The sequence below is a fragment of the Lissotriton vulgaris genome, chromosome 3_2, assembly GCF_964263255.1.
Source record: "Lissotriton vulgaris chromosome 3_2, aLisVul1.2, whole genome shotgun sequence".
NCBI lineage: Eukaryota > Metazoa > Chordata > Amphibia > Caudata > Salamandridae > Lissotriton > Lissotriton vulgaris.
In genome coordinates this window covers 109,308,939-109,321,153 of record NC_141690.1, presented here as the reverse complement: position 1 = coordinate 109,321,153, position 12,215 = coordinate 109,308,939, and the positions used below count along the sequence as shown (strand labels likewise).

General features: G+C 43.3%; 1 protein-coding gene across 1 annotated transcript in view; it reads right to left on the bottom strand.

Moving 5' to 3' along the window:
- TAPT1 (transmembrane anterior posterior transformation 1) overlaps nucleotides 1-12,215 on the bottom strand; it is a 514,105-nt gene that overhangs the window by 268,468 nt on the left and 233,422 nt on the right. The window contains exons 6-7 of the mRNA XM_086964058.1: nucleotides 2,246-2,343; nucleotides 575-644 (exon numbers count right to left, since the gene is read on the bottom strand). Coding sequence (XP_086820184.1) covers nucleotides 575-644; nucleotides 2,246-2,343 — 168 coding nt within the window. The remainder of the gene's footprint in view (nucleotides 1-574; nucleotides 645-2,245; nucleotides 2,344-12,215) is intronic.

The following is a 12,215-nucleotide window of genomic DNA, read 5'->3' as shown; positions in this document are numbered from 1 at the left end:
CCAATAGTTTTTCCTGCAGAGAATAAAAGTTTAAAAAGAGAGCAGTTCGGCGAGATGAGAATGGGTTGATGTTCTCAAAGCTTTCAGTGCTGGGGACGAGGGGTGCCAAGGCATTCCGGATGACTTTGAAAGGCACACACCTAGATAAAAGTAGCCATGGTGGGTGCCCAACTGAAGATGCAAGAAACCACTATGTAGTAATTGCCAGTTAAATTCATTGTACATAAATGAACATTTAGTGCATCACATAAATACACTATTTATTTTACATAACCATTATTAGACATTGTAGTCTGTAATGCGTCATTTCATATCCATGTGCATTGGTCAACCGCCACTATATTTTTTAGCTGAATTTCGTATTTGATATAGATTTCACAAAATATAAAATTCTCATAATTAAGAAAACTACCAATTTAGAAACTCTGAAAATTAGAAAAGTCATTACAACCATCAGAAATACAGTGACCAAGCAGGAACTTGAATATTTTTAGTTTTTATAGACGAGTGGGAAATGTTATGAAACATGTTACAGTGAAACATAATTAATTGAACTTCTGAAAGTATTACTTACCACTGTTAGACATCTGAAAAAGATTGTTTTTCTCAAACTTCTTGAAAACGCTTCCTTTAATTTCAACAAACTGCAATTTAAATGCCAGCTATTAATGCATGGACCACAATCACAGGAAGTCTAAGGATTGCAGGTTACTAACATATTAGTTTAACAGCTGATTAATAGCACATTCACTGTGATTTGAGACTGGTTTACATAGCATTCTCCTTTGTTGCAGCAATTTATAGGACCATGAGTGACTTTAAAAAGTTGTCCAACATATGGGAAAATAACTAAAAGCATGTGAATTTATAAAAAGGCATGTTACCAGTTGTCATTTTTCGCAATTTGTTATTTCTGTATTTTTACTGCAGCACCAGGTATATTTGACCATATATGCGGGAGTTCTGTTACACAAGTACAAGAACTGTTCATACTTGAAAAGTGTTGAAACATGCAAGACAGGAAACTGTATAACTCGATGCATTTCTTTCATTATACAACCCCTTCAATTTTAAATCTTGTTTTTCAAACTCCTACGTTTGCTGCAATTATAAACTATTACAAAAGATATGGCAGTAGCGAGGGCAACTTTTTCCTGCCCTATACTGATGGGCGGGAGTGCAGGCAGATCCAAAAACCGGCTTTGACTTCAGTACACTGAGCTGGCATGATTTGTCCTATGCTAACCACAGGTTAGGGGCCACAGTCACACTGCAACCAAACTCTGTAAAGTGGAGATACTTCTGGGATGAATTTTCTCGGGCAGTAGCAGATAAAGCTTTGCAGGCACATCATGACCCTGGTCACCAAAGTCTTGTGCTCATCAACAGTCAGGATTCACCAAGTGAAGGTGGAAGGCAAACCAGCATTAAACCCAAAATGTTTTATGTGAACGAAAGGCGCATAGAGTGACGGGGGTCTGTCACCTGGACAAGAAGCTCCAAAACCTCAGGGGAGTTGATCAGTAAAGCACCAAGATATGCTAATACATGCACCCTCTGCTCATATGGAAGGCCCACCTCCACTATTATGACCCAGACCAAATGGGTTGACTTAACACTGCTATGATATGCTGCTAGCTATGAACCACTGATTTTGAAACAGCAGCCTAGGTAGTTATGAGCAAGCAAACATTGACATGTTCCAGAGAATAGAGACACTACAGCAATGCACTTATAGATATATAGAACAACTTACATTCAGGTGAGGTTGCCAAGTAAGTTAAGCAACCACTTGATACTAATCAGTCAGAATCTTCCAATGTAACGTTAGGAACTATTTGGTCTAAATTTGCCTTTCTTTTCATGGGAGTAGAACAGGGAGAAGATGGTGCCGGAAAGGATGCGACATAAAAGCAAAGGTGGACTACCTGGATGCCCTGATAGGAACATACCACACTTTTTCCAAACTGGTGGGACTTAGCTTAGCACAAATAAAAGGCTTCACAGCTTGTGTTAGGGTGAAAGATGTAGAACCATGTTGTTGATAATCTCTCAACCCAGTTTAAGGGAAGCAGTAAGAGAGTTGCACAGCATGCCTATGACAGGCATTGACCTATACTTCAAATAAACAATTCTTCATTTATATTTTAGCCACACACACACTAAACATAACACAGTTTACACACTAAAATAAATGATTACAGACACTGAATTTGCTAAAACCCTTGATATAAATCTCACTTACGTTATTGGACATCATGATGGTCAGCAGAGACTTGTTGTGGGAGTTGAACGCTACATTAAGAGTCGTTGCTTGAACCAGAATAAGAATGGCATGTAAAACTGTATCATCACAGGTTAAGGAAACTGATGGTGACCTGCATGAGTGACGTACACTTAAAGCATCGATTGAAAACCTAACAGGCTACAAACAAGTAAACAGCACATTTATTAATTGATATGTCTTTTTGTTGTTGTCAAAAGCATTTGAGTAGCGAGCATTTTTTTTTATCGCTCAAGAATAGGCAGCCATTTAGCATTTTTTATACAGTTTACTGACAGAAATTAGGCTGCCACCTTTCCTAGAGAAAAATTCCAACCATTTGTTCATGTTTTAAGATTCTGCAAAGGCTCGAATATGATACTTAAATAGAACTTTCTATAAAATAATCTGTTTTCAGTTCAATCCAATATACTTTTTTTCAGCACAAAAAGGTCATAAAAGAATCATAAATACATCACACAATAAAAGGATCACATGTAGACTAGCATCAAGAACAATGTAAAGTGCAATAAGCAATAAAGGGCTAGCATTAAAACAACAGACATGGATATATCATTCACTTTGCAATCCTAAAAACGCTATAAACATATCGCTGCCGAGTGCCCCTTAGAAGACTCCTAGAATATAACAAAATAAGCAGAACTGCAGTATTGCTTTCATACACTTAACCCTCCATAGATTTTCTACTCCTCACTGCTGCTTTAACCACATCGCTGCTGTGGTTATTTTTCCCCTGTGCTGAAAATCGGAATTCTCATTTATTCATGACGAGCTCAGCTCGTCATCAGCACAGCTCAACTGTGCCTCATGACGAGCTGAGCTCGTCATGAGCATGGAAGGGGTTAAGGAATGGGCAAAAGCAGTGACAAACATCAGTGCTACGTAGCATCTGAAGGTAGAATAGAGCTATCCTACACATGTGAAATCCAAGAGATTTAAAAATTTGCTTTAAAAAGATAGAAATAAAATCTATGAAATTTACAAAAATCATGAAGTGCAGTAACGTTTACTTAGAGAAAGCTCCGATGAACTGGGAGGAGTATCAGTACCACATGATTTCGTAAAACAAAAAAAAAGTCACACAATGCCTGATTTAACACGAAACAGAAGAGAGCTAAGAGTTCTCTCCCAACGAGTGCTAACTACAGTTAAGTATGCTGAAAAGTTGTCAGGTGCCAGATGAATATAATAATTTTTTACAGAGCTTTTAGTAAGTTTGCAACTTCGCCTTTTACATTGACAGTGCCCAGGGAACTGGCCTTAACTTTCAGTGTATCACCTTTACCTAGGTTAGTGGGTACCATATCAGGCAGGCTCAGTTCACTCAGGGCTTATGAGACGTAACCCAACCAAGAAATAGATAGACCCCAGTGCTTAATTTGAGCCAGTGGTTTTGGGTGCTCTCTATCGGCACTTAATCGTCAACACCGGTACTTATGGCAGTCTGCCACATGGTGGCGATGTTTGCCTAATTTAGAGATGAAAAAAAAACCAGTTGTTTAATTATTCCATTTACATTAAAAATGGCTAACACCTGCAGCACAAGCAATTCTTAAAGCTTTGGGGGCCTGGAATGGTCTGAATTGTCCTACGTATAAGAGTGTGATGGTTTATAGTTGTGTTGGTAATGCCATTGCCAGCGCTGGCAGGGGCAATGGGTGGGGTAAGTAGCAGTGGGACCTGTAGTGTGGCCTGGTACTTATTTTTTCAGAAATTGGGCACTGATAGACCCTTTTCCAGTTTGAGCAATCTAAGATGATATCCCTATTCAAGATAGTCTCTGGGTTGGTCCAAATGCTAACCCAGAGCATAAGTGGAGCTAACCAGGCCAAAAATGAAATGTACTCTAGAAATGAAATATACTCTAGGTTTAATTCAGAGTAGATGATAAAGTGAAAACTAGTAACTGGGAGGGAGAGGAGCCTCCTGCAAGTACGTTTTTCCTTAACTTGCAGGGCAGCAATGTTAAAATATCCCCACACCTCGGGAACAAACAGAGCAACAGGACACACTCAGATGTATATATATATTCATGTGGAAGACAATGCCCGCCCCCCTCCAACCTACATACTGCGATGGATGGAATAGTACCTCTACATTCCTACTAAGCTTAATTCGAGAACAACTAATCTGATGCTGCCAAGTGCCCATATAATTGAAATCAAAACCCAGATAACTAAAATCCGGCACACTACTCAGGAATTGGCCACCTGCAGCCACATTGGTAATATTTTTCCTACCAAGGCCAAACATCATTATATGTGGCTTTCCCAAATTCATGAGAAGATTCAATTTCCTCATGAAAGTTACAAATGGAGAGCCTTGGGGGTGCATGCCATAAGCACTGTATCATCCACATAGAATAACGCAGGTGCGGATCGACTAGCTATCCTTGGCATGTCTATGATGGCCTCCAAAAAAAGCGATTTAAGTTGTTGATATACAAAATGAACTACAGAAGGGCCAGAATGCACCCTTGGCAGACCCCTCTCTTAATGTGGATAATGCCAGACATTTCCTCTGGTGGACCAAAACGGACCCTCGAACTATTGTTCTCATGAAGGTTAAATAAATTCATAAAGGCCATATCAACCTCTAGATCTAGGAGCAAAAGCCATAGCTGGGTTCTGTTCACACAATCTAATGTGGATGACGAAATCCATGAAGGCCGGGTACAGTGGAATCTGTGCTACACGATAGTGTACTTTTCAACTATCAAATGCAGGTTTAAAGCACTGTACCTAGCCCTGGGTGAAAACCAAATTGGTGGTGACACAATGTTATGTGAACTAGCCCAAGAACTCAACAGTTAAAAATCACCCTCCCAGTAATTTTGACAGACTGTGAATGAGGGATAAAGGGCAGAAACTGTTTAGTGACATCTGATCGCCCTTCTTAAATATAGGCAGAACGGTGGAGAGGGTCCAAGAAGGAGAAATCTTGTTGCCTCCAGGTTACTGAATATATTCGTAATTAATAGACCCCATTAGCTCTCATTACATTTGATTAAAGCCATAGAGACTCCATCCGATCCCAGTGCTTTACCACCTGGGGTTTGCCGAATGGTTACCTCCACCTCGGTCAAAGTAATATATAGGTTTAGCGAGTAAGCCAGTTTGCCTGGTCATGCATCCAATAAACTATCCTCAGATTCCACAAGATAAATTGCACTAAAAGATGAGAGCCATTCAGGGCCCGCAGCATTGCACTGTGATACGGAAGGAGACGGAGCATCCCCCTTGTCTGAATGTTTTGACCACATTCCAAAAGAATTTACTTTGGTTTGAACATACGGGCCTTTCAAAGCACGCCCACTCCTTTTTATTCAAAGCCTCCCCCCTCTCCCTCAAAGTACTCTTATAGAATTTCCTAGCTGCACTAACATTTGCAGGTTTCTTGGTTTGGATTATAGTGCCTTTCTTAGCTGAGATTCACTGTGGAACGGTGTATCAAACCACCGAGGACTCTGGGGTACGCAAATTTGGCTGCATTAACAGGTTCTTAATACATGTACATAGCACCTCGTATGACTAACAGAGATCCCATGCTCGATTCTGCCAGGCAATTGAGAAAAACCTCAAGATGTGCCTTCAAAAGTCTGCTGAGAGTTATCCCTGGTTCTTTTAAATGCCATACTAACTCAAGACCATCCCTACTCTGCTGGGGACCAGGGATGATTTTATCAGATCTATCTGTCCGTAGCACTGGGAAAAGTCCTACTACTGCTAGGCCATTAATATCCCCCACACCACGTCCCTCCACTGTTTCAATAAGTGCGCCCTGTGAAAATCTAGAAGAAAAAATGCAGGTGACAAACCTATAATACATAACTGAAACGCTTCTGGATATGTTGGCAAAGACCATAACCCCCCAAACTTATAGCTATCAGAGAGGTCAAGTGGGGCCAGAAACTGCTTTAACTCCTTCCCTCTGCTATCAGATTGGCCCCAAAGTACTTCAGCAAATGCCCCTTAGGGACGTTTGCCAATTTGGTGTTAAAGTGCCCGCAGAGCATGAAATGGGGCTGTGAGGAAAAACGGCTTCTAGCGGCTAGATGTACAATAGAAATGAAAACAGTTAAAGGTGGCACCTCCAAACTTAGAAAAGTTGTTACTATAAAAATGAAACAATGTACAAATAAAGGGAACTTTGTGTCCTCAAAAAGTAGGACCATAAAGGCCCAGCTTCCTGAATTGATTACTGAGATATCCACCTTAAGATTCAAATTGACAGATACAGAAAGGCTGCCCGTTTCTCCGCGAAGAGACGGATTAGCAGGACAAGAGAAGCAAACAAAACCTTTGCAAGTTGGTAAACAGTAGCCCAGGTTTCCTGTAGAGCAATAAAATCATATCTGGTGACAAATCCGAGCCAGGCCGGATCTGTAAGCTTCTCCTAAAGGTCAATGATAATACAGCTCAGGAAAGTATATTGATTATTAAGAATGCTGTGCTCAGAACATTTCTTAGAGGATGCTTCCCTCTGAGGGCATTTCTTTTGAGGGAGCGCCCTGGCATCATCAATAGGCCAATCCACACTAGAAAGAGCTTCAAAGCGATTCACAACAGTAACAGAAAACTGAAATTCATCCTGGAGTACAGCATCTACAGGGGTCTTAGGCAAATACAGAGCCTAAGGCATGGGTGGAATAAGCTCCAGAGAACTCCTGTCACAAACATCATGTCTGACTTTAGTATGTGTATCTGTACCAGAATAGATGATCTAAAGTTCACAACAATACAGTCTCCACTAGTGTCTGGGAAGCTTGGCCCAATTCAACCCACCTTGCGGGTCAGCAAGATGTCATTTGGCAAGGAAAATGGAAACCTGTATCATGCAAGGGGGGGGGGGGGGGTGGGGGGGGGGGGGCTCCTTTCAGAATCCCCTCATAAGGGCAAGCGGCTAGGGTAAGGTTAATAGTAACCTGATTTGGATTTAGTTTGATACAATATCTGATAAGTCCCACCTAGAACAGCCTAGCTGAAAAACAATCTTGGCGTGTACTCAACCCATTTACCCGTTCAGGCATCACATATGGCCTGGTAACTTGAGCAGGCTCCAATGCGTGGAGTGGAGGCAAACAGGATTCAGATCAGGAATAGACATTACAAATTGAACAGATGCAAAAGAGCTGTGATAGGGGTGGTTAAAGTGAGGTGTAGAATAGGGTCCAGCATTGATGGTTTCATTTGGAATTAAGGCTGGGGTGGCAGCCACGCGAAAATAGCCATTTGTGCCTCGTTTTAAGTCTATCTACAGAAGAGAGCTCTGTCTTCAGCAACTCCTTAAATTTAGAGCAACAGTCCTCCATGAGACCCTCTATTCGGGACTGGCTTAAGTTCACCTCCTCCAAATTCCTCCATCCTTGCCTAATGAGCCCGGGTTGGGAAAATTGGGGGGGGGGGGGGGTTTAGGGGGTTGAAACACTAGGAATCGAACTTGTGTTCGTAGTGGCACATGTTTGACCCGTGAGGTCGGGTGCCACCCAGTGTCTATTGTGCAGTCACCGCGTCCCTCTCTTGCTATCTGGAAGTTTACAAATAGGGTTCCCAGCCATCCTCTGCTCCAGTCCCAGCTACGGGGTATGAAGCATCAGCTGCTTCAACTAATGAGGCGTTGGTAGTAGAAGTCAGGCCAGGAGTCTGGTAATGGGTAGGTCTGCAGCCTCAGGACCAGGGGTTTCAGAGGCTGAGCCTAGATTTAAAGAATGTCTCTCTGTAAAGGGAATCTAGGTGCTAATGACACTCATAACCCTCTCCAGCATCCTGTCAACAGAAGTACATTTCACCGGTGGGAACAGGAGCGAGCTGGCTACCAAGTGTTTTTCTTCCCCATTACAGCACAAAAGTGGCCTTCAACCAGACAAAAGTAACAACATTCAACTGTTGATGCAAAACCTGGGCAAACAGAATGTGTAAACAAAGAGGTTGAATGCACTGGTGCATGGTTGAAGCAGAGCAAAGAGGGGTGGCCCAGCCCAGCCTCTTCCGGGGCTGCACAGCAGGAAGACTATAGGCGCTTTGAAGCGCTGCATGGCTGACGCTCCTTCTCCCGCGCTGGCGTCTTCCTTCCAGCTGAGACTGCATACTTTAGGTGACTTTTCCCATTTTTGTACCGTCCTGCACATTAAAACAAGCATTTACAATGCAACGGTCTCGCCTTTGCAAAAGTTAGAGCTATTGGCATTGTAAATGACAATTTTTTTATTTATGTGTTGGTTTTGAAAACAGATACATAAATGGCATTGTCATTTACAATGCCAATAGCTTAATCTGTAGCAAATGGGAGACCTATTGCATTTACACCCACACACAGAGAGCCACACACACAGAGAGCCACACACACACAGAGCCACACAAACACACACAGCCACACACACAGCCACACAAACACACACAGCCACACACAGCCACACAACCACACACACAGCCACACAACCACACACACACACAGAGCCACACAACCACACACACAGAGCCACACACACACAGAGCCACACACACACAGAGCCACACACACACAGAGCCACACACACACAGAGCCACACACACACAGAGCCACACACACACACAGCCACACACATACACAGAGCCACACACATACACAGAGCAACACACATACACAGAGCCACACACAGACACAGAGCCACACACACACACAGAGCCACACACACACACAGAGCCACACACACACACAGAGCCACACACACACACAGAGCCACACACACACACACAGAGCCAGACACACACAGCCAGACACACACAGCCAAACACATAGAGCCACACACCTCTCTTCTGCTTGTGGTGACAACACTATGGATTGATTTTTTTTGTTTTGTGTATACAGGGACTGCCAGTAGAGCTGTCATTTAGCACCCTGCTCTGCTAGTTTCCGTTGTTTAAATTGAAATTGGTAATTCCTCTGCAACTTGTAATCTGTTTCATGTAAGGTGAAACCTAAAATATTTCTTCAATGAAATGAAACGTAAATGTTTTTAATGAACACAGGCTTCTGACACCCTTCGGGTCTGGTTCACAATAGATAAAACTGCAAGTAAACAGGCACACAGTATTCGAATGGGTAAATAGGAGTCTGAAAGCAGATTTTTGTCCCATTGCTAAAAACGTTAACCTTTTTGTTCAAGTATTGAGCCCTGTGTGACTGGAACCTTCTTCCCCAAACCCTGCCCCAGCTCCTCGGCTGTGCCATGCCTCCCTTGTCCAAACCACAGAAGCCTGGTCGGCTGCAGCTTTCTGTCCGGCCCGGCTGTTGCTTGGCTACTCATGTGGATATTCCTCGGGTTACAGCTTAGAAGGGAGGAACGCTTTTTCTACTGCATAACTTCAAATATATGAAGAACTTTTAATTGTATTTTCCAGAATTTCGCTGGTCTCCCGGTTACTGTTAAAACAGTGATTGGCCCTTGTGACTTAGCCATCAAAAACGGCTGACCTTATGACCACACCCTTTATAGTAATATTTTTATTTACAGCATGTCTCATATAGTGAGTGCCCTTAGACTTTGTGCGCCGAACCACCTACATCCTTGTAATATATGGACCCCGTCTCGTGCCGCCCTTAAGTAACTCAGAACGCAGTAACTGAGATCGCGTTGCTGTTGCAATAAGGAAAGGATCATTCACGGATGGCTCCTCGTCTGCGGCCGGAAGCCCCTGTAGGGTGGTGGTAGGACCAAGTATCAGTGACGGACACTGATCCTTTCCTTGCAAGCCCTCGAGCATCTCATCCGTGACTGACATGGGCCTTAGAAGTAGAATAGGCCTTGCTGGATTAACGGTTTGTGGTCTTTATCTTATACTTAGGTTATCAGAAGATGGAATAAATGATCATCAGTTCTCTGGCTGATAGTATACATCTAATTAGTTAATAACTAGATCGAAAGGTGTTTAAAGAGAGCTGGGTGAAACAAGACATGTTCCGTTCCTAAAACTTCAGCAGGATGCCTTGAGGACGCACGGGCTTTGCATGAAGGCACTCACTGCCTTGGAGGATAACAAGGGATCGTGGAACAAACTAGCCCCGGAAGTCTTGTGTTGCATGGCGTGAGCACCCTGGGCACAGGGTCCGCTCCAGAGACCAGAGCTCGGGTTTCTCACTTCGCTTTAGGATCGTGAGATGCTTCAGTGTCCTTGCACGTCTGATATTGTCACAGAATTACCTGCGCGCGGCCCCTGCACCACTCCTCTCTAGAACAGCGTCCGTCACGTGCCGCCGTGCAGGATCTGTCGGTAAGGACCGCTAACTGTGCCGTTATTTTTGTGCTTAACTCCCTCTTGGATGTTTGTAGACGCTTGTCACTCCTCTTAGACAGATGGCTTTTCACAGGTTATCAAATTGATGCATAGCGATGAAAGGACTAGACATTACCTCAAGCCTTTTGTCTCTAAGCCCGTCCTTTTCAGACTGGGCATCCCGACTTCCTGCTGGGGTAAAAGGTTCTTTATCTTCCTTATGGGGCCATCTAGACCCATAAAGATAAGAAACCTTTTACTTCAGCAGCAAGTCAAGGAACACAATCTGAAAAGGACAGGGCTTAAAGAGAAAGAAGAATGTCACTAGGACCTCTTTTCCAATGGCTGGCCACAGTTTAGGAGGCCAGCCAAAGGAGAAGAGGGGCGGGGCTTGACCCTCGCTAGTGAAGTTCACTCTGAGACATAAAATCTTGCGAGTTTGACTGCGAATGTGCGCAGTACGCCACGCGAGAGCTAAAAAGACAGCCACGTCACAACACTTTATTGGAGGATTCTAGGTGTACATAAGCGTAAGCAATATGTGACTGAGTGATCCACATATTCATACGCAGACTACGCAGGCTGATTTTAGCAAGTTACACCAGTGTGGTCGTTGAAATACCCGAGCCCGGTCCTCGGGAACTCAAAGTCAAAACACAGGCAAATGTAGTGAAAACCCTCTTTGCCTGAACTTAGTGGCGAGTCACAAACATTTGAAAATACTAAATACCCTACCACACTTTCCAGCATGCCTAATTACACCTACAAGGTGTTCATGCTGTGTAAAGTGCAAAAGAGGAGGCATTTTACTGAAAAGTAAAAACTATTTTTTTTCTCTTTCTCGTAAACTAAGGAAGTTACCTTTTTCCGTGAATGTCATTGGCATGTGTTTATTTCTCCTTACAATGGACATTTTGTATGCACAATGTGGAACGTTTTGAGATTCAATTATAGGCCACAACCATGATCAGGTGAACGTCATGTTTTGATTTACACAGGTTTGTGTGAATCAGGCCCTCAGTATTGAGATGCGTTGGCAGACCCTCAGTCGAAAATGAGGTGCAATGGCAGAGCAGAGATGAGCATCCTAGTGCTACAATTGCAAGAACGTCAGAATAGGGGGGTTATGGTATGCAGATTTGTAGATGGAGGTAGGGTGCCCTGGCACTGAGCAGGTGTGAGTTTAGGCACACCTAGGGCATAGTGGGACTACTCAAAAAGCAGGTCTTGAGCTTCTTATAGAATTCAAGAAGTGAGTATGAGGCTGGTCATTCCCTGCTTTAGAAGTGATGTAGGAGAAGGCTTCACAGACAGATCTGGGCTTCCACAAGTGGAATTTGTGTAAATAGGAGTGCAGACAAGGGGAGGTGTCTGGAAGGTTTGCAAAAGCAGATGGGATTGTTGAAGTATTTTGGGCTCGTTTTACATAGGGCCTTGAAAGTGTGGGTGAGGAGTTTGAATTGTGCCAATTTGTGACTGGGGAACCAGTGGAGTTCCTTTAGCATTCAGAAACATTCTCGCTGCAGAGTTCTGAATGGTCTGCAGCCTTCTGGTGAATTTGTTGTTGTTTCTGGCAAATAGAGTGTTCCCATAGTCCAGCTTGCTTGTGACCAGAGCATGCATGATGGTTTTCCGAGTGCTGATTGGAAACCATTTTTAAACCTCCTCAGCAGCTTGAG